A 26,143-nucleotide genomic window follows, 5' to 3' on the forward strand; every position below is an offset into this window, starting at 1 on the left:
TGAAGAAGGGCATGTGCCCGAAACGTCGAATCTTCTGTTCCCTTGATGCTGCCTGACCTGCTGTGCTGTTCCAGCAATAAAGTTTCAGCTAAATCCTATCTCTTACAACCTTTTCCAACACCACAACCGAAGCAAGGCTCACTGGTCTACAATTACCAGGATTGGCCCTATTCCCCTTCTTGAACAAGGGGACAACATTTGCTATGCTCCAGTCTTCTGGAACTATTCCTGCAGACAATGTTGACAAAGATCAAAGCCAAACGCTCTGCAATCTCCTCCCTGGCTTCCCAGAGAATCCTAGGATAAATTCCATGTGCCCAGGGGACTTATCTATATTCACACTTTCCAGAATTGCTAACACCTCCTCCTTGTGAACCTCAATCCCATCTAGTCTAGTAACCTGTATCTCAGTATTCTCCTAGACAACATTGTCAGTATTCACACTGGAAAAAGACAAAAAAAAAGATTCATTGAGCACTTGCCCTATCTCCTTGGACTTCAGACGCTCCTTCCCATTACTGCCCTTGATTGGCCTTAATCTTACTCCAGTCATTCTTTTATTCCTGATACACCTATAGAAAGCATTACCTTGATTCTATCTGCCAACAACTTCTCATGTCCCCTCCTGGCTCTTCTCAGCTCTCTCATTAGGTGCTTCCTGGCTAACTTGTAACTCGCAAACACCCTAAATGAGCCTTCACTTCTCATCCTTACATAAGCCTTCTTCTTCCTCTTGACAAGAGATTCAACTTCTTTAGTAAACCACAGTTCCCTCACTCAACCACTTCCTCCCTGCCTGACAGGTGCGTACTCATCAAGGACACACCAAGTGTTCCTTGAAAAGCTCCACATTTCAAATGTGCCCATCCCCTGCAGTTTCTTTCCTCATCCTATGTATCGTTAATCTTGCTTAATTGCATCATAATTGCCTTTCCCCCAGCTATTACTCTTGCCTCTTGGTGTATACCTATCCCTTTCCATCACTAATGCAAACATAACCGAATTGTGGTCACTATCACCAAAGTGCTCACGTACCTCCAAATCTAACACCTGGCCGGATTCATTACCCAGTACCAAATCCAATATGGCCTCGCCCCTCGTTGCCCTGTCTATGTACTGTGTCAGGAAACCCTCCTGCACACATTGGACAAAATCTGACCCATCTAAAGCACTTGAACTATAGTATTTCCAGTCAATATTTGGAAAGTTAAAGACCCCCATAACAACTACCCTGTTACTTTCGCTCTTGTCCAGAATAATTTTTGCTATCCTTTCCTCTACATCTCTGGAACTATCCAGAGGCCGATGGAAAACTCCCAACAGGGTGACCTCTCCTTTCTTGTTTCTAACCTCAGCGCATACTACCTCAGTAGAAGAGTCCTAAAACATCCTTTCTGCCACTGTAATACTGTCCTTGACTAACAAGGCCACACCTCCCCCTCTTTTATCATCTTCCTGTTCTTATGGAAACATCTAAATTCCCGAAAACTGCAATAACCATTCCTGTCCCTGCTCTATCCAAAATGGTCACAACATCGAAGTTCCAAGTACCAACCCATGCTGCAAGTTTCGTCTGCTCCTGGCATTGAAGTAGACACACCTCAAACCACCTTCCTGCTTGCCAGTGCACTCTTGTGACCTTGAAATGTTATTTCTGATCTCACTACTCTCAACCTCCTGGACACAAACTACAATTTAAGTTCCCATACCCTGCTGAATTAGTTTAAACCATCCTGAAGAGCAATCACAAATTCCCCCCCCCCAGGATATTGGTAGCTCTCTGGTTCAAGTGTAGACCATCCCATTTGTAGAGGTTCTACCTATCCCAGAATGAGCCCCAATTATCCAGGTATCCGAAACCCTCTCTCCATCCCTGTAGCCACGTGTTCAACTCCTTTCTCTCCCTATTCCTTGCCTCGCTAGCACATGGCATGGGTAACAAACCAGAGATAACAATTCTGTTTGTTCTAGCTCTAAGCTTCCACCCTAGCTCCCTGAACTTCTGCGTTAAATCCCCATTCCTTTTCTTACCTATGTCCCTATCTTCTGCTACAATTATTCTTTTTTTTTCCCTTTTGCATCTAACTCAAGCTGTGTCATTTTGAATTGAGTTTTAACCACTTCCAAAGATTCCAATTGCATTTCTGGCAACTGAAAATGCTGAGACATTGTTGCAATTACTTCCCCTTTCCTCATGGACAAAGGCAACCCAAACTCCAGCCTGTCTGCCAATTCCACAAGCTTTGTCTAACTCACCTTTTGTAAGCTGCCCCAAGTGACTTCTTCGATAACCAGGAAACTCTTAGTCACTGAAAGAGCCATTATTACACAAGATACACCCGATTTAAATCCACTGAATGCAACACCTGGGAAGAAAACGCCAACACTCACCACTCACTGTCTTTGAGTCCAATAACCCTAAATGCAACATGGAATTAGCGATTTTGATCCCAACAAGTGCCCCCAACTTATTATAGACCAGACTAAACCCCCCCTCAAAATATATCAAGGAGATAGCCTGGATCCCAACTTTTTCTTATTTAATGGCAAATGTAAGGCATTGTGTTCCAGATGCAATTTGATTGAACAAAGAACAATGAACTAAATAACACAGGAACAGGCTCTTCAAGCCTGCGCCAACATAATTTGCCCTTCCATACTAAACTGGTCTTCACTTACAAGTTCCATATCCCTCTATTCATATCCTATTCATGTATTTGTCCAGGTGTATCTTGAATGCTGCTATTAGTTGTGCTTCCACCACCTCCTCTGCAGCATGTTCAAAGCAGTCACTAGGCTTTTATGTGAAAAACTTGCCTCGAGCATCTTTTTAAAAATCCCCCCCACCCCCATACGTTGAACCCATGTCACCTAGTAATTGACACCTCCATCTTGGGAAAAAGCCTCATACTTGCCACCCTATTGATGCCACTCACAATCTTATAAGCTTCTATCAGGTCACCCCCTCAACCTCCCGTGTTCCAGTGATAACAAACCCACTCTATCCAACATTTCTCCATAGCAAAAATCCTCCATACCAAGCAACATTACAGTAAAAAGTTTCTGTACCTTCTCCAAAACATCCATGTCCTCTGGTATTGTGGTGACCAGAACTGTACGCAATATTCCAATGGTGGCCGTTTCTACACCCAGGAGGAGCAATTCCGCTCCAGAACATCCCAGCTGGATTCCTACTCAGAGGACCACAATTTCCCCTTCCACATGGTCAACAATACCCTCCGGCGCATCTCCTCCACTTCCTGCACCTCCTCCCTTGAACCACACCCCTCCAACCACAACAAGGATAGACTTCCCCTTGTCCTCACCTTCCACCCCATGAATCTCCAGATACAACGTCGCAACATCCACCATTTCCACCACCCTACAGTCAAACCCCATCACCAGAAACATATTTGCCTCCCTAGCTCTATCAGCATTCCACAGAGACCATTTCCTCATCTACACCCTTGTTAGGTCCACGCCCCCTACCAACCCAGGCTCCACTCCCAGCATCTTCTCTTGCCACCGCAAGAGGTGTAAAACCTGCACCCACACCTCCCCCCTCATCTCCATCCAAGGCCCCAAAGAATCCTTCCATATCCAACAGAGATTATCTGCACATCCAAACATTTCATCAATTGTGTCTGTTGCTCTCGATGTGGTCTCTTCCACAATGGGGAGACAGGACACCAACTCATGGAACATTTCAGAGAACATCTCTGGAACACATACACCAAACAACCCCACTGCTCTGTAGCCAACTCACCCTCCCATTCCACCAAGAACATCCAAGTCCTGGGCCTCCTCCATCCTCAAATCCTAGCCACCCAATACCTGGAGGAAGAAAACCTCATCTTCTGCCTTGGGACCCTCCAACCACACACCATTGTTGAATTCACAAGTTTCCTCATCTCCCCTCCCCCCACCTCATCCCAGATCCAGCCCTCCAACTTGGCACTGCCCTCTTGAACTGTCCCACCGGTCCATCTTCCTTCCCACCTATCCGCTCCACCCTCCGCTCTGACCTATCACCATCACCCCTGCACCTACATCTACCTATTGCCTTCCAAGTTACCTTCCCGCCAGCCACAACCCCTCCCTTTTATCTCTCAGCCCCCATCCCTCCCCGACATTCCTGATGAAGGGTTTATGCCCGAAAAGTCAACTGTCCTGCTCCTCGGATACTGCCTGACCTGCTGTGCTTTTCCAGCGCCACACTTTTCGACTCTGATCTCCAGCATCTGCAGTCCTCAATTTCCCCTAACCAAAGTTCTATAAAGCTGCAGCATAACTTGCCTGTCAAATACCCAATGCCCCTTCCAATGAAGGCAAGCAGACCATAGGCTTTTCTTACCATCTTATCTCCTGGAGCTGCCACCTTCAGTGATCAGTTTCACCCAGATCCAGCTGCATTAGGCAGCATGGTGGCTCAGGGGTTAGCACTGCTGCTTAACACACCAGGGATCTGGGTTTGATTCCAGCCTTGGGTGACTGTGTGTTGAGTTTGCACATTCTCCCTGTGTCTGCCCAGGTTTCCTCTAAGTGGTCCAGTTTCGTCCCACACTCCAAAGATATGCAGGTTAGGTGAATTGCTTGTGCTAAATTGTCCATAGTGTTCAGGGATGTATAGGTTAGGTGCATGAGTCAGGGGTAAGTGTAGATGAATGGGTCTGGGTGGGATACTCTTCTCAGGGTCGGTGTGGACTTGCTGGGGAAAAGGGTCTGGTTCCACACAGTAGCAATTCTAATATCAATACTCCTAAGTGTTCTGCCATTCACAGTATAATTTCTACCTGCACTTGACCTTCCAAAATGCATCACCTCACATTTAGAGTCATTGAGATGTACAGCACGGAAACAGACCCTTTGGTCCAACCCATGCATGCCTAGAAGATATCCCAACCCAATCTAGTCCCACCTGCCAGCATCCAGCCCATATCCCTCCAAACCCTTCACACACCCATCCAAATGCCATTTAAATATTGCAATTGTACTAGCCTCCACCACTTCCTCTAGCAGCTCATTCCCCACACGTACTACACTCTGCGTGAACAAGTTACCCCTTAAGTCTCTTTTATATCTTTCCCCTTTCACTCTAAACCACTTCTCAGCCCAGTTGCCCATCTGATCAAGATTCCCATTGTAATCTGAGGTAACCTTCTTCGCTGTCCACTACACCTCCAATTTTGGTGTCATCTGCAAACCTACTAACTATACCTCTTATGCCCACATCCAAATCATTTATATAAATATGATGAAAAATAGTGGGCCCAGCACCGATCCTTGTGGCACTCCACTGGTCACAGGCCTCCATTCTGAAAAACTACCCTCCACCACCACCCTCTGTCTTCTACCTTTAAGCCAGTTCTGTATCCAAATGGCTAGTTCTCCCTGTATTCTGTGAGATCTAACCTTGCTAATCAGTCTGCCATGGGAACTTTGTCGAATGCTTTACTGAAGTCCACATGGATCACATCTACCACTCTGCCCTCATCAATCCTCTTTGTTACTTCTTCAAAAAACTCAAGTTTGTGAGACATGATTTCCTACGCACAAAGCCATATTGATTATCCTGAAGAAGGGTTTGTGACCGAAACGTCGATTCTCCTGTTCCTTGGATGCTGCCTGACCTGCTGCGCTTTTCCAGCAACACATTTTCAGCTCTGATCTCCAGCATCTGCAGCCCTCACTTTCTCCTATCCCTAATCAGACCTTGCCTTTCCAAATACAGGTACATCCTGTCCTTCAGGATTCCCTCCAACAACTTGCCCACCACTGACATCAGGCTCACCGGTCTATAGTTTCCAGGCTTGTCTTTACCACCCTTCTTAAACAGTGGCATCACGTTAGCCAACCTCCAGTCTTCTGGCACCTCACCTGTGACTATCGGTGATACAAATATCTCAGTAAGAGGCCTAGCAATCACGTCCCTAGCTTCCCACAGAGTTCTAGGGTACACCTGATCAGGTCCTGGGGATTTATCCACTTTTATGCATTTCGAGACATCCAGCACTTCCTCCTCTGTAATATGGACATTTTTCAAGATGTTACCATCTATTTCCCTACATTCTATATCTTCCATGTCCATTTCCACAGTAAATGCTCATGCAAAATACTCACTTAGTATCTCCCCCCATTTTCTGCAGCTCCACACAAAGGCTACCCTGCTGTTCTTTGAGGGGTCCTATTCTCTCCCTAGTTACCCTTCCGTCCTTAATGTTTTTAGAAAAACCCTTTGGATTCTCCTTACCTCTATTTGCTAAAGCTATCTCATGACCCCTTTTTGCCCTCCTGATTTCCCTCTTAAGTATACTCCTAGTACCTTTAATACTCTAAGGATTCACTTAATCTATCCTGTCTACACATTTGTCTGGATTAAATTCCATCTGCCATTTTTCTGCCCATGTCTCTAACTGATCTATATCTTGCTGTATCTTCTGACAGTCCTTCTCACTATCTGCAACTCCACCAATCTTTTGCAAACTTACCATTTAGACCAACTACGTTTTCCTCCAAATCATTTATGGTGAGCACGAACAGTAGAGGTCCCAGCACTGATCCCTGTGGAACACCACTAGTCACAACATTTTAAAAACATCCTTCCACCCCTACCCTCTGACTCCTATGACTAAGCCAGTTCTGTATCCATGTTGCCAGCTCACCCACATACCGTGTGACTTCACCTTTCATACCAGTCTGCCATGAGAGAACTTTTCAAAGGTTTTACTGAAGTCCACGTAGACATCAACCATTTTTCCCTCAATCAGCTTCGTCACCTCCTCAAAAAACTCAATCAAGTTCATGAGGCATGACCTCCCCCACACAGATTGGTCAAACTACTAGGCTTAAGCAAAACATACTTTATTCTTACAGTATAATTAAAATACAGACAAATTTTGAAAATGGCTTAACTGTAACTCTATCGAAATAATATATATTTTAACTACTACTCATTGATTGTTCAAATATAGCAGCATCCTATAAATACCCTTGACAAAGGCAAATTCAGCAAAATAGATCTCTCACACAGGATATCTCCAGCTGAGAAGAAAAGAAAATCCAACAATAAAAAAATCTAGCAGCAAAGTGAGAACAGCTTTTGCTGCAGCAAAGAGAACTGGACTTCCTCCAAAATCCCAGCTTCACCAAATGAAAGCAAAACCTGGAAACCCTGGGTCTGTGGGCTTGACTCCACCCACTCATGCTTCTTTTGGCTGCTTCAAAAGTTACAATGATCTCAGCAGGGGGTTCTAAATTCACAGTCTGATTAACAATTTCGAAAAGCTTTCAAAGGATTAGGTGCCTTGATGTGAGGCCTAAGCAAAAAAATTTGTTGGTTTTTAGATTAGATTAGATTAGATTACTTACAGTGTGGAAACAGGCCCTTCGGCCCAACAAGTCCACACCGACCCGTCGAAGCGTAACCCACCCAGACCCATTACCCCTACACCTAACACTACGGGCAATTTAGCATGGCCAATTTGCCTAACCTGCACATTTTATTTTTGGATTGTGGGAGGAAACCGGAGCACCCGGAGGAAACCCACGCAGACACGGGGAGAATGTGCAAACTCCACACAGTCAGTCGCCTGAGGCGGGAGGTGAACCCGGGTCTCTGGCGCTGTGAGGCAACAGTGCTAACCACTGTGCCACCATGCCAGTGGTTTATAAGCAATTAATCACTTGAGATGATTTAAAAGCTTTGAATGGGATTTTGGAATGGGAGTTTTATTTGTCCTCAAGTATATCAGAGGGAAAGCTGTATTAGACTGTTAGTGTGCATGTTTTAAAATCTCCACAAAGGTGAAGTCTGCCCATGGTGGACATTGGATTAGTGGTGGCGAAGGTAGCACAGGAACATGATTTGATGTGGAAGTACAAAGGGCATGTGTTGACATGGTTGGAGCATGGGATGGATGAGGTGATGACAGAGTGAGGACAGAGGGCCAAAAAGTCTAACATGTTCAAAAACAAATCCCCATATAATCAATGTGGGTCTTTTAACCAGCCCACCTCAGCACTCACCCAGCCCTTCCGTAGCTATTTGGGAACTGCCACCAACATCAATAGGCCCACGCACCGCCCTGCTACTTTCTCAACTCAAATATTTGGTCTAACGACAACCTTTAAACTGAGAAAGGTCACTACTTATCCTCAGTAGAAAAAATCCAGAACTAAATCTGTAACTTTTCTGGAAAGGCCATAAAGTAATACTGTAGCAATTTGGTGAACCATAGGAAGTCACTTTCCATTATGGCTCTACAGTCCCTCTTTGCTCCAAATTCCCTTGACATGAATTTCATCGCATTATGCAACCTTGCTGAGGCAGCTCTATGCAAGGCACTGCCTTTGATTGTGTGGTCACAGTAACAAACTAAATTTAATAATAGAAACAGCTTTGCTTCAGCCTCATCTCAGAAGCATCCACAGGTTATCCAGGTTGCTTTAGTTTTCCTGATCTTTCCTTACCACACAACTACAACCATCAGATCTGAACACACAAATCGGTGTTCATACATCTGGACCTACCTTAGGTCTATGTTAAAACAATACTTGAGAAGATGGGCACTGAAACCATAAGTCTCATGGAAATAAAAATAATTTCTGCATGACATACTTGCACGAAACTATATGCACCACTTTAGGATCATACTCTTAGGTCAGCTCCTGATTTCTACTCTCCATTCCAAAATATCTTCAGAAATCCCTCTCTCCTGCCCCCTCTGTTCTCATTTCTGTGTTTGTTAGAAACAAAAACATTAGCTTTATTTTCTTAAAAATTATGGAAAACTCTCAAACTTCAATGGAAAGTAGCTAACTAATGTCACGACTGATCTAGTAGTAAAAAGGCAGTGCTATACCCAAAACTGAGCCCATTATGTTTTGTGACAGGCAAGTGATGGTTTCAATCATCATAGTCACTACAGGAGCTTCATGAACAAACCTTCATAAACCATACCCATCTTCACCTAGCTTTCAGGAAGGAAGTGCATACAAACAAACTTGTAATCTTAAAATAAACCAGCTATTTCAATAAACAGGCTATAGAAGAAGTGCAGTAAAGTAATGCCAAAAATAAATCCACGAGGTAAGGCAAGATTGTAGTGTTGCACTCCCTTGAACTTTGGGAAGATGAACACTAATTATCCAGAAGAAATTGAATTGAACCCAGAACACAATGTGGAAGGAGCAAGCTTGGTGACCTAAACAGTCTTGCTTCACTCTTTGTGACTTGAGTATTTATCACTAGATGTTTTCTTTTTCATTACTTGGTTGCCAAGGAGAAGGGAGGCAAATTGCAAAGTCTGAAAAACATGACACAACTAAAGTGTGATTCCAGAGGAATAAATTTGTTCTCCTTGTGTTAAATAAAGCAATGATAAATAGTTCAGTGCAAAGGACATCACTTAAGAAAATCTCCCACTCACCACTGAGGCATAACTTTACATGCTATAGCTACTGGTGTCAAAGTAGTAACAGTACTACTACTGTTAGTACTGTTACAGTAGTAACAGTAACAGTACTACATCACAGTAAGTAACACTCTTGCCTTGGAGTCTCAAATTCCAGGATTCAAATCTCACTACAGGATTTGAGCAGAAAAATCAAGACTAATAGTCCAGTGCAGTGCTCAAGGAATGCAGCACTCTCAGAAGCGATGGCTTCTGCTTGAGACATATGAATATTAATGTTATCAGCAGTAGTATGCCATTTGGCCTGTCAGGTCTGCTCTGCCATTCAATAATATCATGGCTGATCAGTGCATGTTTTGAATTCTACATTCCTATATAATCTTGATCCCTCTGCCTAGCAAGATTCTAGCTACCTCCATCTTCAAAAAATATTCAATGACCCCACCTCCACAACCCGCTGAGGCAGACAGTTAGAAAGTTACAGTTTTGCTTGGTGGCTCAGTAGATAGCACTGCTGCCTCACGGCGCAGGGACCCAAGTTTGGCTCCAGTCTTGGGCGACTGTCTGTGTGGAGTTTGCACATTCTCCACGTGTCTGCGTGGGTTTCCTCCGGGTGCTCCAGTTTCCTCCCACAATCCAAGGATGTGCAGGCTAGGTGAATTGGCAATGCTAAATTGCCCATACTGTTGGGAAATTTAGGTTGGGTGTATTAGCCAGGGGAAATATAGGATAATAGGTGAGGGGAATGGGTCAGGGTGGGTTACACTTCAGAGGGGCGGTGTGGACTTGCTGGGGAAAAGGGCCTGTTTCCACACTGTAGGGATTCTATGATTCATCTCAGAAGCAAGCAACACGTTATCCAGATTGATTCAATTTTCCTGAACTCAATGGAATCTTGATCAGATGGGCCAATGGGCCAAGGAGTGGCAGGTGGAGATTAGTTTCGATAAATGTAAGGTGTTGCATTTACAGTAATAGAGTCATAGAGATGTACAGCATGGAAACAGACCCTTCAGTCCAACCCATCCATACCGACCAGATATCCCAACCCAATCTAGTCCCACCTGCCAGCACCTGGCCCATATCCCTCCAAACCCTTCCTATTCATATACGCATCCAAATGACTCTTAAATGTTGCAATTGTACCAGCCTCCACCACATCCTCTGGCAGCTCATTCCATACACGTACCACTCTCTGCGTGAAAAAGTTGCCTCTTAGGTGTCTTTCATATCTTTCCCCTTTCAACCTGAACCTGTGCCCTCTAGTTCTGGACTCCCGCAACCCAGGGAAAAGGCTTTGTCGATTTACCCTATCCATGCCTCTCATTATTCTATAAACCTCTATAAGGTCACCCCTCAGCCTCCAACACTCAGGTGAAAACAGCCCCAGCCTGTTCAGCCTCTCCCAATAGCTCAAATCCTCCAACCCTGGCAACATCCTTGTAAGTCTTTACTGAACAGTTTCAAGTTTCACAATATCTTTCCGATACAAAGGAGACCAGAATTGCACACAATATTCCAACAGTGGCCTAACCAATGTCCTGTACAGCCACAACATGACTTCCCAACTCCTGTACTCAATACTCTGACCAATAAAAGAAAGCACACCACTATCCTATCTACCTGCAACTCCACTTTCAGGGAGTTATGAACCTGCACTCCAAGGTCTCTTTGTTCAGCATCACTCCCTAGGACCTTACCATTAAGTGTATAAGTCCTGCTGAGATTTGCTTTCCCAAAATGCAGCACCTCGCATTTATCTGAAAAAACTCCAACTGTGACTTCTCAGTCCATTGGCCCATCTGGTCCAGATCCTGTTGTAATCGGAGGTAACCTTCTTCACTGTCCACTACACCTCCAATTTTGGTGTCATCTGCAAACTTGCTAACTATACCTCTTATGCTCACATCCAAATCATTTATCTCGCTCTATTCAGTGAGATCTAACCTTGTTAACCAGTCTTCCATTGGGAACCTTGTCGAACCCCTTACTGAAGCCCATATAGATCACATCTACTGCTCTGCCCTCATCAATCCTCTTTGTTACTTCTTCAAGAAACTCAATCAAGTTTGAGAGACATGATTTCCCACGCATAAAGCCATGTTGACTATGCCTAATCAGTCCTTGCCTTTACAAATACACGTACATCCTGTCCCTCAGGATTCCCTCCAACAACTTGCCCACCACCGACGTCAGGCTCACCGGTCTATAGTTCCCTGGCTTATCCTTACGACCGTTCTTAAACAGTGGCGCCACATTAGCCAACCTCCAGTCTTCCGGCACCTCACCTGTGACTATCGATGATATAGATATCTCAGTAAGAGTCCCAGCAATCACTTCCCTAGCTTCCCGCAGAGTTCTCGGGTACACCTGATCAGGTCCTGGGGATTTATTCACTTATAAACATCCAGCACTTCCTCCTCTGTAATATGGACATTTTTAAAGATGTCATCATCTATTTCCCACCATTCTATATCTTCCATGTCCTTTTCCACAGTAAGTACTGATGTATAATACTCGTTTAGTATCTGCCCCATCTCTTGTGTCTCCACACAAAGGCCACCTTGCTGGTCTTTGAGGGGCCCTTTCTCTCCCTAGTTACCATTTTGTCCGTAATGTATTTGCAAAAACCCTTTGGATTCTCCTTAATTCTATTTGCCAAAGCTCTCTCAGGTTTGGTGGAATTTGAATTCAATAAAAAAAACTGGATTTAAAAATCTAACCATGACCTTGAATCCATTGTCAGGAAGAACCATCTGGTTCACTAATATCCTTTAGGGAAGAGAACTGCCATCTTTGCCTGGTCTGGCCTATATGTGACTCCAGACCCACATCAATGTAGCTGACACTTGACAATTATGGATGGGAAATATATGATAGCCTAGCCAGCGATGCCCTTGCTCTGTGAATGAATAGAGTCACAGGGCCTTCGGTCCAACTTATCCATGCTGACCAGATATCCCAAATTAGATGCGGTCTATATGGACTTCATTAAGGCTTTCGACAAGGTTCCCATGGGAAACTGGTTAGCAAGGTTAGATCTCACGGAATACAGCGAGAACCCGACATTTGGGTGCAGAACTGGCTCAAGGGTAGAAGACAGAGGGTGGTGGTGGAGGGTTGTTTTTCAGACTGGAGGCCTGTGTCCAGTGGAATGCCACAAGGGTCAGTGCTGGGTCCTCAACTTTTTGTCATTTATATAAATGATTTGGATGTGGGCATAAGAGGTATAGTTAGTAAGTTTACAGATGACACCAAAATTGGAGGTGTAGTTGACAGTGAAGAAGGTTACCTCAGATTACAACAGGATCTTGATCAGATGGGCCAATGGGCAGAGAAGTGGCAGATGGAGTTTAATTCAGATAAATGCAAGGTGCTGCATTTTGGGAAAGCAAATCTTAGCAGGACTTATACACTTAATGGTAAGGTCCTAGGGAGTGTTGCTGAACAAAGAGACCTTGGAGTGCAGGTTCATAGCTCCTTGAAAGTGGAGTCGCAGGTAGATAGGATAGTGAAGAAGGCACTTGGTATGCTTTCCTTTAATCGGTCAGAGTGTTGAGTACAGGAGTTGGGAGGTCATGTTGTGGCCGTACAGGACATTGGTTAGGCCACTGTTGGAATATTGCGTGCAATTCTGGTCTCCTTCCTATCGGAAAGATGTTGTGAAACTTGAAAGGGCTCAGAAAAGATTCACAAGGGTGTTGCCAGGATTGCAGGATTTGAGGTTTAGGGAAAGGCTGAACAGGCTGGGGCAGTTTTCCCTGGAGCGCTGAAGCCTGTGGGGTGACCTTATAGACATTTATAAAATTAATGAGGAGTATGGATAGGATAAATAGACAAAGTCTTTTCTCTGGGGTCAGGGAGTCCAGAACGAGAGGGCATAGGTTTAGGGTGAGAGGGGAAAGATATAAAAGAGACCTAAGAGGCAACCATTTCACGCAGAGTGTGGTACGTGTATGGAATGAGCTACCAGAGGAAGTGGTGGAAGCTAGTACAATTGCAATATATAAATGACATTTGGATGGGTATATGAATAGGAAGGATTTAAAAGGATATGGGCTAAGTGCTGGCAGATGTGACGAGATTGGGTTGGGATATCTGATCGGCATGGATGGGTTGGACAAAAGGGTCTGTTTCCATGGCGTACATCTCTATGATCTATGACTCTATTTGCTGTCGTAGGATTTGAACCCCAGTCACCAGAACATTAACTTGGTCTCTGGATTAACAGTTCAGTGATAATACTATTAGGTCAATCACCTCCCCACAACTGTGGAATTGTGAGTATAACCATCAGATCTGAACACCCAAATCATCGTTCATACAATTAGACTTTCCTCAGGAAGCCTGAAGAGAAAAAGAAAATAGGGAACTTCAGGTGCTGGAAACTCAAAATGGAAACAGAAGTTGCTGACAAAACTCAGCACATCTGGCAAGATCTGTGGATAGAGAAACAGAGTTAACGCTTCAGATCCAGTGACCCTTCTTCACTGTTAACGATTGCTGAGCTTCAAGGCTGAGATAGACAGATCATTCATGTGTAAGAGAATCAAGGTGTATGGTGAAAAGGTAGACAAGTGGAGCTGCAAATTATTAGGTCAGTATGATTGCCTTGAGTGGTGAAGTATACTCGATGACCTGAATGGCCTGCTTCTGATACTAAGTCTTGCCTCAGAAGAAACACCCTTTCATATGAACCTTGTCAAAACTATCTAGGATCTTATACTCTTCAATCACTTCATTCTTCAAACTCCAGTAAAAGGAGTTCTTCAAAAGATAACCTGCTCATTTTCTTTTTATTGTTTCTTGGGATATAGGGAATGCTGGTTAGGCATTGTGTATTCCAACTTGTGAAGCTGGTGGTGAACTGCCTTTTTGAATTGCTTTCTGAAGGTATGCCTTTGGGGAGAGAGTCCAGAATTTTGATTCAGTAATGCTGGAATGGTGATATATTTCCAAGTCAGCTGGGTGTGCAGCATGGAGGGCAATTTGCAGGTGGGGTTCCTAAGTACCTGTTGCTCTTGGCCTTCTAGACGGTAGCAGTTGAGGGTTTGGAAGCTGCTGTCTGAAGAGTCCTGGAGAATGTCTGCAATGCATCTTGTAGATGGCACATACTGTTGCTGCTGAGCAGGGATGGAAATAATGATTGTGTTTGCGGATGTGGTGCTGAACAAGTGGGCTGCTTTGGTCTGGATGCTGTCCATCTTAAGTGTTGTTGAAACCCTATGCTCAACCAAGCAAGGCAGTGGTCTGCTGTTGGTGGTCCTGAGAAGGACTATGATGCCTAGAAAGTGACTGGGAGAGTATCATGCTTGGTGAATGACCAGGGAAGTAGCACAGTCCTCAGTCAGTGACTAGGGGAAGGATCAGAGTGAGATATGTCCAAATCCCAAGCCGTAGCAGGAGGATCTGATTTGAGATGAACTAAGGTTGTATCAGATGTTAAATCACAGCAAGTCTCTTGCTTTAAGACAGTGAGAGATTAAACTTATGTCAGTCTTTAATTAATATGTCTTAGACACTCCATGTCTTTTTCAATATATAATTTCAGTTGCAACACACTGTAAACTTTTGCTATAAATTCTGTGTCTAATGACCTTATACTCCACAACCACCTGATAAAGGAGCAGTGCTCCAAAAGCTAGTGCTTCAAATAAACCTGTTGGACTATAACCAGGTTTTATGATTTGTAACTTTGTACACCCCAGTCCAACACCGGCACCTCCAAATCATGAATAAAAGATTGCCTTGCACGGATCCATGTCTGAGTTGAATTAGGCTGGTACTGCTGTAAATTGAACTGATTTAAATAGTTATCCCACATGTTGAGTTTTATTTTTGCTTGCTTGCTTGCTTATTTATTTAACTCCATTTAGCTGTGGGATCTGAAAGGATTGATTCCCTGTGGCACAAAGAGTTGAGCTTAAGGCTTGGAAACTGCAACATCTGCATATCCAACCAATTCAGGTCACTGTTCCTGAATCAACAAGTGATCAAGCACATTGTTTCTGTAAGACAATGAAAGTGTGGCCGGGTGAAATATTGAATAGATTATTTTTCGACTGTAAAATGGGAAAGGATGGAATGGCAATAAATCCAGTCACTGCTTTTTGAGAGCAAGGGTTTTTGGAAAAGCAGTATGTATCCTTATAATGCAGGAGTGGGTTCTAATTACAAGGTGTTGTATGCGTGAGCCAAACCAAACAAATAATATTGATTTGACATTGAACGCAAAAGAATACCTGGAATTAACTTCATTCCTAATTAGTTACCAGATTTCAAAAACCCTTGTCGTCGTTCGTAAAATAGGAATCATTCAACACCAACTGTGTCAGTTCAGCCTTCCATGATGCCAGGTTGAAAACAAATTATGGAAGATTTATTTAACATAAATGAACAAAAACAGTGTCGTAGAGATGTACAGCACGAAAACAGATTGTTCACTCCATCGAGTCCATGCCAACTACATATACTAGAGAAATCTAGTCCCATTTGTCAGCATTCAGCACATATCTTTCTAAGCCCTTCCTATTTCTTATTTATGAATGCCAAATTAGAAGATTTAATATATCTGTATATATGCAATTCTGGTATTTGTGCGAACCTGTCTTTCAAAAGAAGAAAACCCTTAAATTCAAAGCTCAATACAAATACGGAGGTAATACTACAAAATGATTTTTCAAAGTTTGTGAGAAGATTTGTAGCTTGGGTGCTCGTTGACTATATCATCTTATAATCAGTAAGAATGAAAAATCAGCCCCCAAGTAATAGACCCTGTCACAAAGAGCCCTTGAGAGAAAGGAACATATTTTGGATTTTGGTTGATAGCTTAGGATGATAAGTTCTGTAGCAAATATTTTGCTACTTTAGTGGATCATTTTTGTGTGCAGGCTGTGTCAGCAAGAAGTTCTACTAGGTAAATAACAATAACTCAAGTTGACATAAAATATACTACAGGTGTTTTGCATGCAAGGAAAAGATCTGAATGCTCAAGGGTGTAGACATCACTACCCAGAAACTGAGTAGAATTGCAGTACAGGACAGTGCAATGTGATTTCAGGGGTAAAAAAAAGCATATATGCAAATGAACAGGTACAAGAGGAGTGGTTCAACAGTTGAAACCAGTAACTGTAGCTTGCCAAAGTTCAAAGAAGTTGTGATGAATATTTTTCATGGCAAAAAAGACAAAGAACATGCCATTGTGCAGAGCACAACCTGTGATTCTATGACAGGTAACATGCCTATGCCTCACCAACCCACCACCCTTGAATTTTTGTCCCTATTAGGCCCTGGGCCAGGATCTTTTGAACCTGTTCTGGCCACTATTCATGGTGGCTTTCCACAACATGGCTACATCCTGTGAAAAGTTCTTTTGGCACTGTCTGATCAATATCATGAGGCAGGTTTCCAAAAATAACTGATGACAATCTTGGTATCACATTGTGTGCTGTGGCTATCTATTCTCCCTCTTAATTTCCTCTATCACTTACCTTGAGACCCCTGGTGTCATATCCTGGTATCCCCTCATTCATTCATCATGGGACGTAGGGGATGGAATTTCTATTTCTGGTCTTGTCTCGGGCTAAATCTGAGAGGTTGGGGCGTTGACAACACAAGGTGTTTTCCAGTGTTGCAAAGAATACCACGAGTGAGCAAACACTTACTTGTTACTGAAGTCCATGACAAAGTCCTGGAATCTTTCACCACAACAGTCGGATCAGCTGGTGGAAGAGATGAATATTTTTTTATCAAAGGATTCTCAGCAACTTATTCCTCAAATAGAAGCTCAGGCTTTACCTAATATCACCAGGGTCCTGATTCTGAGTGTGCTCTTTTAAGGCCTCTATGCTCCCTCTATCCCCTCCCAAAACGTAGTCCTCTCTCAGTTGTAAGTGAGAGAGATTGAGTGAGTGCAAGTAAGCGAGAATGCAAATATGAGACTTGCCTTTTGACATTGTATGTAATCTCTTTAGAAGCAAGTGCAGATTGAGAGTTTTCAAGCTTTGTTTTGTTAAACACCTGTTTTTTTCACATCACTTATTTTGGGGACTCGAATGATGAATACATAGGAAAACAATCTAATAGCAGATTTAGAAATGAAATGGCCATCATATTTTCTTAGCACTCTCGTACCTCAAAATTTCACAATACATCCATAGGCAGGGGTGCAAGTAAAAAGAAAATCTTTCATTTATACAGGACTTTTCACAAGCACCGTTGTCTAAAACTTCAGTATTTTGGAAGTGTAGTCATTGTTCTCTGGTAGGAAATGCAGCAGCTAATTTGCACACAACAAACTCACACAAACAGCACTTTGGTAATAACCAGGATTCTTTTTTGTGATTTTGATTGATAGATGAATATTGATGAAGATAATGCAGATCATTTCCCCTGCTCTTGTTCTGTTTTTTATCCAATAAGATGGCAACTAAATACTACACATGGAGAGATATGATATATGACATTGCTACCAATCCAATTACCTACCACTTCATGAATTATAGAGAATAAATAGGGCACTCTCCTTTTTGTGAAGTCGAATATCCTCTTTATTACTATTCCTGATAATATGTGGCTTTCAAGTAAATCCAAGGTTTGCATTCGATATAAATTTATATTTTTAACATCCTTTCAACAATTAAATATTGGATAGTGATCATTAAAAATTTAAGGCACAAGGAAATGCACAGAGCATATTTATGTTGAGTCAGTCACAATAAAATCAACACACAGCCCATTAGCAAATACCACATATTTTGAACATTGCTTAACTTCACCATTAGTCAATTTATTTTTAAAGGAATGCCAATCCTTCATAAACATTTGGAATGATTTATAATTTTAAAAGAAAATTGAATATGTGCATTACAGATCACCAAAAAGGCTCTGCGACCTATGAACAGGGTATTTCAATAAGAAAGACTAGAAGATTCAAAATTTGGTTCACCACTTTTTCTCAATTGTGCAGATCTCAGTAATAAGTTCATAAGAACATGAGAAATAGTAAGAGAAGTAGGCCATCTGGTCCCTCGAGCCAGCTCCGTCATTCAATAAGATCATGGCTGATCTTTTTGTGGACTCAGCTCCACTTACCCGCCTTCTCACCGTAACCCTTGATTATTATTATGATAATGATGGTCTTGCTATAATCCCTTCCTTCCCACTGACTGGCTGAAGGGGATGTGGCAGGAAGACCAAGAGAAAATAATTAAGAGTTACTGCTCCCAATCATTAGCCCCTAACAACTGTTGAAAAGTGTATACTTCTACACAATAAATAAGCAGGACTAAACCAGGAAGCCCTTCAAGCCCTCACTTTCCATTTACTTTTCCCACTTACTTAGTTGCTACAAGCCAATAAATAATGACTCATACTCATATAATGCATGTAAATGCGGTAAAACATTTCAAGGTACATGACAGAAGCATTAAATAAAATCGGACAACAGTTGGATCAGCAGGTAGAGGAGATGAAAATTTTATCAAAAGGATCCTCAGTGACTTCCTCCGAGAATAGAGGCTCAGGCTTTACTTACCCCACATTGAGTCACATAAGAAGTTTCAGGGAAGTACCTAGTAATGTGATCAGCAGTAGATTTTAGGAAGTGTTTTAAAGGAGGAAGAAGAGATGAAAAGGCAAAGAGATGCAGGAAATAGCTTTCAGAATTTGTGCCTTGTCAAGTGAAAGCATGATCATTGATGATGCAATTATCACAGGTGCTCGAGAGGCAAGAATTAGAAATAACACAATCAAGACCCAATGTAGGAAATGAGCACAGAGTAAATGAGTGAGCAAGAGCTGGTGCAAGTTAGGACACAAGCAGCAGAGCTGTGGGTGATTTAAGTTTTATGTTCAGTACAATGTCAAAGGCAGATCAAGAACAGTGCAATACCTCAACTGTGGAATTCTATTTTAGCATCAGAGAACACCTTGACAAGAAAAGGAAAATGCTTGCATGATTAAATTTAGACATTACAGCAGGTTTAGGGGGAATGAGAGTGGAATCTTTTCAAAGACAGATAGGTCAGCAGGACAGTTGCTCAAAATAGAACATACTCTCATGATATTACATCTGATGTGATAACAAGACAAGCTTTTTGTATCCTCAGCAATTTACTAAAAAGAGAAAATTCCTATATACTTCAATATCTGTAATATAGGAATGGCGTATTGGCTTGTTATTTCAACAATTTTCAATCAACATTACCCTTCTTCTAACATCCCATTAACCACTTCCCTATCACTTACTTTCCTATTTGTGTTACATGGTTGCACGTATTTAATCTGATTACATAAACTTTAACTAAATTTTTCAATTTGAATAATACTGCAATCAGCTTTTGGGGTGTGAATGTAGTTCTGGAATAAAATACCATTGTTATTAATAAATGAAGAGCTTATTCCATCACATTTTATCTCATATTTGCAGAATATTGAATAGTTTTACACTATCCATCAATTTATCACTGCTCCTCTGACAGCTCCTTCCAAATCCATGACCTCTGCATTCTGGAATGACAAGGGCAGCAGACATTTATGGGAACACCACCAACTACAAGTTCAGCTTTAAGTCACACACTACCTGACCTGGGAACTATATCACCATTTGTTCACCGTCACTATGTTAAAATCTTGGAAATCCAAATGCACCTACTCCACATGGATTATAATGGTTTACAAAGGCAGCTCACCAACATCTTAAAGGCATTTAGGGATGAACAGGGTTGTTTTTCAGACTGGAGCCCTGTGCCTGGTGGTGTTCCACATGAATCGGTGCTGGGTCCACTTTTGTTTGTCATTTATATAAATGATTTGGATGAGAATGTACATGGTTAGTAAGTTTGCAGGTCACACCAAAATTGGTGATTTAGGGGACAGTGAAGGTGGTCATCTAAGATTACAAACACATCTTGATCAATTGTGTCAATGAGCTGAACAGTGGCAGATGTAGTTTAATTTGGATAAATGCATGTTGGTAAAACAAAAGGGCAGAGGTTATACAGTTAAAATTAGAGCTTTGCGCAGTGTTGTAGAACAAAAGAGTTCAGGTACATAATTCTTTGAAGTTTGCATCATATATAGATAGGCTGGTTAAGGTGGTGTTTAGCATGCTTGCATTCATTGCTCAAACTTTTGAGTACAGAAAAACCCCATCTGTTCACTAATATCATTTAGGGAAGGAAATCTGCCATCCTTACCTGGTCTGGTCTACATGTGACAGAAAACCTACAGCAATATGGTTGACTCTTGACTGCCTTCTGGGCAATTAGTGATGGGCAATAAATGCTGATCTAGCCAACTACACCCTCATCCCATGAATGAATTTTTAAAAAAAGTTGGAACATTATGTTGATGTTGTACAAGACATTGGTGAGGACTTTTCTGGAGTACTGTGCCCAGTTCTGGTCGCTTTCTTATAGAAAGGATATTATTAAGCTGGAGAAGGTTCAAAACAGACTTACCAGGATGCTGCCGGGAATAGAGAGCTTGAGTTATATGGAGCGCTGGATAGGCTGGGACATTTTATACAGGAGAGTAGGTTGAGTTGTGACCTTATAGAAGTTTATAAAATCATAAGGCACATTGATAAGGTGAATAACAAGTGTCTTTCCCCTAGGGTGGGGGATTTCAAGATTAGGGGGAATATTTTTAAGGTGAAGGAAAGTTTAAAAAAAAATACATGAGGGGCAACTCTTTTTTTTTAAACATGTATGGAATGAACTTCCACAGAAATGGGTGTATACGGCTATAATTACAATGTTTATAAGACATTTAGATAAGTACATGAATAAGAAATATTTGGAGGATATGGGCCAAGTGCAGGCAGGTGGGACTAGGTTAATTTGAGATTATGGTCGGCATGGACTGGTTTCCATGCGGTATGACTCAATAACTCAAAGAAATGGGCGGCATGGTGGCACAGTGGTTAGCACTGCTGCCTCACAGTGCCAGAGACCCGGGTTCAATTCCCGCCTCAGGCGACTGACTGTGTGGAGTTTGCACATTCTCCCTGTGCGTGGGTTTCCTCCGGGTGCTCCAGTTTCCTCCCACAGTCCAAAAATGTGCAGGTCAGGTGAATTGGCCATGCTAAATTGCCCATAGTGTTAGGTGCAGGGGTAAATGTAGGGGAATAGGTCTGGGTGGGTTGCGCTTTGGCAGGTCGGTGTGGACTTGTTGGGCCGAAGGGCCCATTTCCACACTAAGTAATCTAAAAAAAAATGCTAGTCTAGCTAACCCACATCCTGTGAATGAAAACTGAGAAAAAAAGACTGTGTAACCCATCCTGAGAAACTATCAGAACAGTACAAAGTCTCTGATTTAAACTGTAACTTTCACGGGGATCCAAGCTGAGAGGAATTTCCCAGTGCAAAATTCAATTTCCTATGCACTTTCTTTGGAATGTGCTATAATGGGATCCCTGTGTACAGTTCCCATTTATGTTGGTTTAACAACCACATTGCCAGTGGAAAATCTACCCTATTATCTCTTGGCATTCACCAATATTTGTTTGTTCTGGGTGCCTAAATGTGATTCAATAGACTTTTTATTTTCAATCCTCTGCAAGTTAATTTGAGACAACAGACAGGAATGACCTTCTGACCCATCCTGTTTTTATCCACTCTCCATCCCACTCAGAACTATATGATCACCTGGAAAGACAAGGATTAAAAACAGAGGCAAATTCACAGTAGAGTGATCGAGGAGCATCCTTTCCAACCATATATGGTAATCAAAACGCATTCTACTCTGGTCTCTGAAATTCCATACAATACCTATCCTCTGGAAGAGATTATCTCCATATTAACACAGGTCTAGCTCCTGCTTGAAGGAGTTCAATAAATCAGATACCATCTCAGAAGCCATCAGAATGTACCAGAAGTCCATTATTTGCTGGGAAAGGAACTACTTCATGTCATTTAACCTAATTGACATTTTATATAATCTTAATTTTCATACCTGGTGTTCCCTAATCCATTCAAATGCAAGAAACTGTCAATGTGGAACACAATCTACCTCCTTTATTGTTTTGTTAACTTTGACAAATTCACTCCAAGTGTATGTTTCACCAAGTCTAGAGTCCTAACTTATCTTGATACTGTATTTTGACTGAGGTAAAAACAATGACTGCAGATGCTGGAAACCAGACTCTGGATCAGTGGTGCTGGAAGAGCACAGCAATTCAGGCAGCATCCGACGAGCAGCAAAATCGACGTTTCGGGCAAAAGCCCAGGTCCATCTACAGTCTTGAACAAGGTTATAATTTTTTTTCTTCTAAATAATTGTCCTATTTTATGCACCCTAATACACTATTCACTGTGGGTCTTGTTTCATAGCATTACTCATGAGTCCTTGGAGATCTATGCAACAGAAATACTTTAGATCTTTTTCTTTCTCCATCTGCTCGAATAATGTTTCCACAAGATTGTATGTATGTTCAGTATTCACTTTTCCTCAATACATAACACTGCTTCTTTAAGTTAACAATCATTTGCCAGTCACAAACCCAAATGTCCGACACATCAAGCTCCCCATGAAACCACTGATCATCGTTTACAGTCCTCACACTTTCACAAATCCTAATATTTGCAGATTATGCTGACAGCCCCTCCATATATCATTAACAGTACAGTATAAATGTCCCAGTACAGATCCTCATGAAACAGCATAGCTGACCAATTTCCAGAAAAATCCAACTCTAACTTGAACAATTTCCTGACTATGCCTTTTCCAAAAGCTTTGGAAATTTACATTGATGACATTAATTTGAATTTCCTCAGCTTTTATCCTGTTGACCTCCATAAAAGGAATTAGTAAATTTGTAAAGCATGACCTTTTTTGAACCCTTGTACATTCTCATTTGTGAATTATCTAAATAATTGTATTTTCTTCTCCAAATGATTTTCTCAATAACCATTCATTTTTTGTTCCCCAAATCAACCTTGTGTCCTTTTCTGAGGATGGGAACTCTATTATCATTAGTATAAAAGGCATTGAGCTGGAGTTCACACAGCACACGTCCCACCTCCAAGGACATTCAAGTAACCATCACCCAGACTGAATGCTCTATGTTCAGGATGTTAGTGCTTTCTAAAGTAACATTTTTGTTTGTGATAATATTACGATTGTTAACATTATCAAATTCAAACAAACAGTCATGCACCATCCTGAAGGTGAAGGCTGATGCAAAGTGCTATATTACCCTGATTTTCTTTACTGGCACTTCATAATATCTGTCATCTTGGTCAGTATGTGCTTCAAAGAAAAGGCTGCTTAAGGTAGTTCACTCCCACCAATTCTCCCTTGTTTGCATCTTATCTAGGTTCTGTTGAATAATCAGTGGTAGCATTTATATCGCTGTTGAACAGACACTGCTCTTAGTTAACAAAGTTGCTTATTGAATGATAGCAATAAGTACAAGCTACATTAGTTCAGGTGTAATCACTAGGACTCGAGAGCTGAACAGAATACATCTGATCCCTCCAAAGGCAAGCATAAAATTCACTTTTTCCACCACAGACAGTGACATCAACAGAATAGGCAAAACTCAATGAACATGTACAATAACTCCTTCAGCACCATCACATTATAGAATGTAAAACACTCATTTAATAAAAAAATAAATAAATAAGAACATGTTGAAAATACTCAACAGATCAACAGCAGCAATAGAAAGAAAATAATTAACCTTATAATTTCAGGCTTTTTCTGTTTTTCTTTCAGATTTATGGTATCTGCAATATTTTTCTTTCACACGTTTAATATTTCTACCACATATTATAACTACTTTGGGTTGTACCTTGAACATCTTCAGAATACCAATAAAGTCTTTTGAAATCTTCTAACTCTTCACATAACAGAAAAAGTTTTTTACCAGCACTTTCACAATTGTCTTTAATCCTCTTTTCCAGTATCCTATGGGCTGATCTAAAGGCAACCTTAATTTTACTTAACTCCATTTAATTGAGTATTAGGTGTCTGTGTATTGTAGAAAGATTTTTATTTACATCTTAGCTGACCAGTCAGGCACTTTGGGCTTTTTCTTACCACACTCCCTTCTTTTGTGCCCTTAGGGTGCTGTTTGGAAGATGAAGATCTCTAGCTTGACAGTGTATTCCCTGCTCCCTCTGGCACTATCAATCAATCTTGGCCACTCTACTTTCACTTGATTGGTCTGGGTACTTTCTGTGGTGGTTACCAGGACTGTGTACTGTTGCCCTAGTGGAGTTTCTCTAAGACTGTAGGTGGTGGACAACATACATTGGCATCCTATTCTGTTTAGTTAGGTGAAACTTTTGTCAACTTGGATCACCTGGGTGGCACAATGGTCAACCATTCAATCTGTGGCTTACAGTAAATGAAAGTATATTGAGCTACAAATTTAACTTAATAGTTCCTTTACTGCTCAAAATCAGTGTCAAGACTGTGCAATTTGAGATGATGTCAAAATAGGACTTAAACACAAACTTCACAGCAAACATTTTAAACCATAAATTTGAATAAAAATCTAAATACTCAATATATTTAAAGTTGTGCACCAAAATCAAATTAGTTCAGTATCATGAGTTCCTTTCCCTGCATGGTCTAATTAGAAAAATGCTTTAAAGGCCACTTATGTATAATTTGACAGGGTTAAAATCAATTTACTGGCCCAGGAAAACATTCTGCAGAATGAAAAAAAAACAATCAGCAAAGACTATCACAAAGCCATCATAAATAAAGCAAATCACATAAGCACTTGATCTTCAGCATGTATAAACTACCATGGGTGCAGGGTTGGGGAGGGTGAAGCTGAAATCAAAAACATCTTGAAGTATTTCATAGCAAGGCCTGGGCTCAAATTTCACCTGCCCCAAGGCATGTAATAACATCACTGAACAGGCTGATTAGAAAAAAAATACTGACCATTATACTTATCAAATATGAAATTGAACCATAAAATCTTGAAAATTCCAGGCTCAAATCTTGATTTGTGCCGAGTTACCAATCCCAGGCAAGACAGCAGGAAGGAAATACAATTGGAATGCATTCTCCCAGAGAAAAAAAAACCTCAGATAACATGGGAAGAAAGTTAACTCAATGATCCCTGTCAAGTGATCTTTAGCATGCCTGTTGGTCAACAACTAAACTTAGTTCAGCCAAACATGATCATAAAAAAAGATTCAGACAAAATTCTTTATACTCAAGGCTGCTGGCACACACTCACATTTGGATAACCAGTAGCACTGTGGGCTGTCATCAATTGTACATTCACTGGTATTTGCGTATATAAATAAAACTTACAGTGATCCTTCAAACTAAATCATAACTCTGTTTTGTGACTATTCAAACTTTGTGTGTATTCAGTCAATGCATGTTAGTGTTGAGGGGATGGAAAGATTTTCTGCCATTCAAGCATTCTCAAGAAAGGTATGATAAAGCCAGATGTCACGTAAAACTCATTTGCCCCTATCCACAATTACATGCTTCAGTCAAACCTGCAAAGAATACTCCCTTCATAAACCAATTTCACAAGATAATGCTAATGAACAACAGAGACAACATGTACCTGTCTAGATTGGGTTTGAAACCAGAGACTAATTTTCTCTGGGTTAAGGTTAATACTTAGACTTTCCCTGCACCTTATAGTGCAAACATTTTTTTTAACTATGAAGTTGCTGAAAGTGTAAGTTATTAGGACAAAAAGGAATACTGATCCCAAGTTACCAGGTGTCAATTTCTCCATTCCCTCT

General features: G+C 41.5%; 1 protein-coding gene and 1 long non-coding RNA gene across 5 annotated transcripts in view; one reads left to right on the forward strand and one right to left on the reverse strand.

Moving 5' to 3' along the window:
- The window catches only part of LOC122553799, a 21,667-nt gene extending 9,458 nt beyond the window's left edge, over positions 1 to 12,209 (forward strand). The window contains exon 3 of the long non-coding RNA XR_006312849.1: positions 12,199 to 12,209. This is a non-coding gene — a long non-coding RNA (uncharacterized LOC122553799). The remainder of the gene's footprint in view (positions 1 to 12,198) is intronic.
- map3k9 (mitogen-activated protein kinase kinase kinase 9) overlaps positions 1 to 26,143 on the reverse strand; it is a 139,195-nt gene that overhangs the window by 97,046 nt on the left and 16,006 nt on the right. For 2 of the 4 annotated variants that reach the window (XM_043698136.1, XM_043698135.1), the window contains exon 3: positions 17,078 to 17,134. The exons of the other annotated variants lie outside the window; for them this stretch is intronic. In XM_043698136.1, coding sequence (XP_043554071.1) covers positions 17,078 to 17,134 — 57 coding nt within the window. The remainder of the gene's footprint in view (positions 1 to 17,077; positions 17,135 to 26,143) is intronic. 4 annotated transcript variants of the gene reach the window in all.

Source organism: Chiloscyllium plagiosum, chromosome 10 (assembly GCF_004010195.1).
Source record: "Chiloscyllium plagiosum isolate BGI_BamShark_2017 chromosome 10, ASM401019v2, whole genome shotgun sequence".
NCBI classification, from domain to species: domain Eukaryota; kingdom Metazoa; phylum Chordata; class Chondrichthyes; order Orectolobiformes; family Hemiscylliidae; genus Chiloscyllium; species Chiloscyllium plagiosum.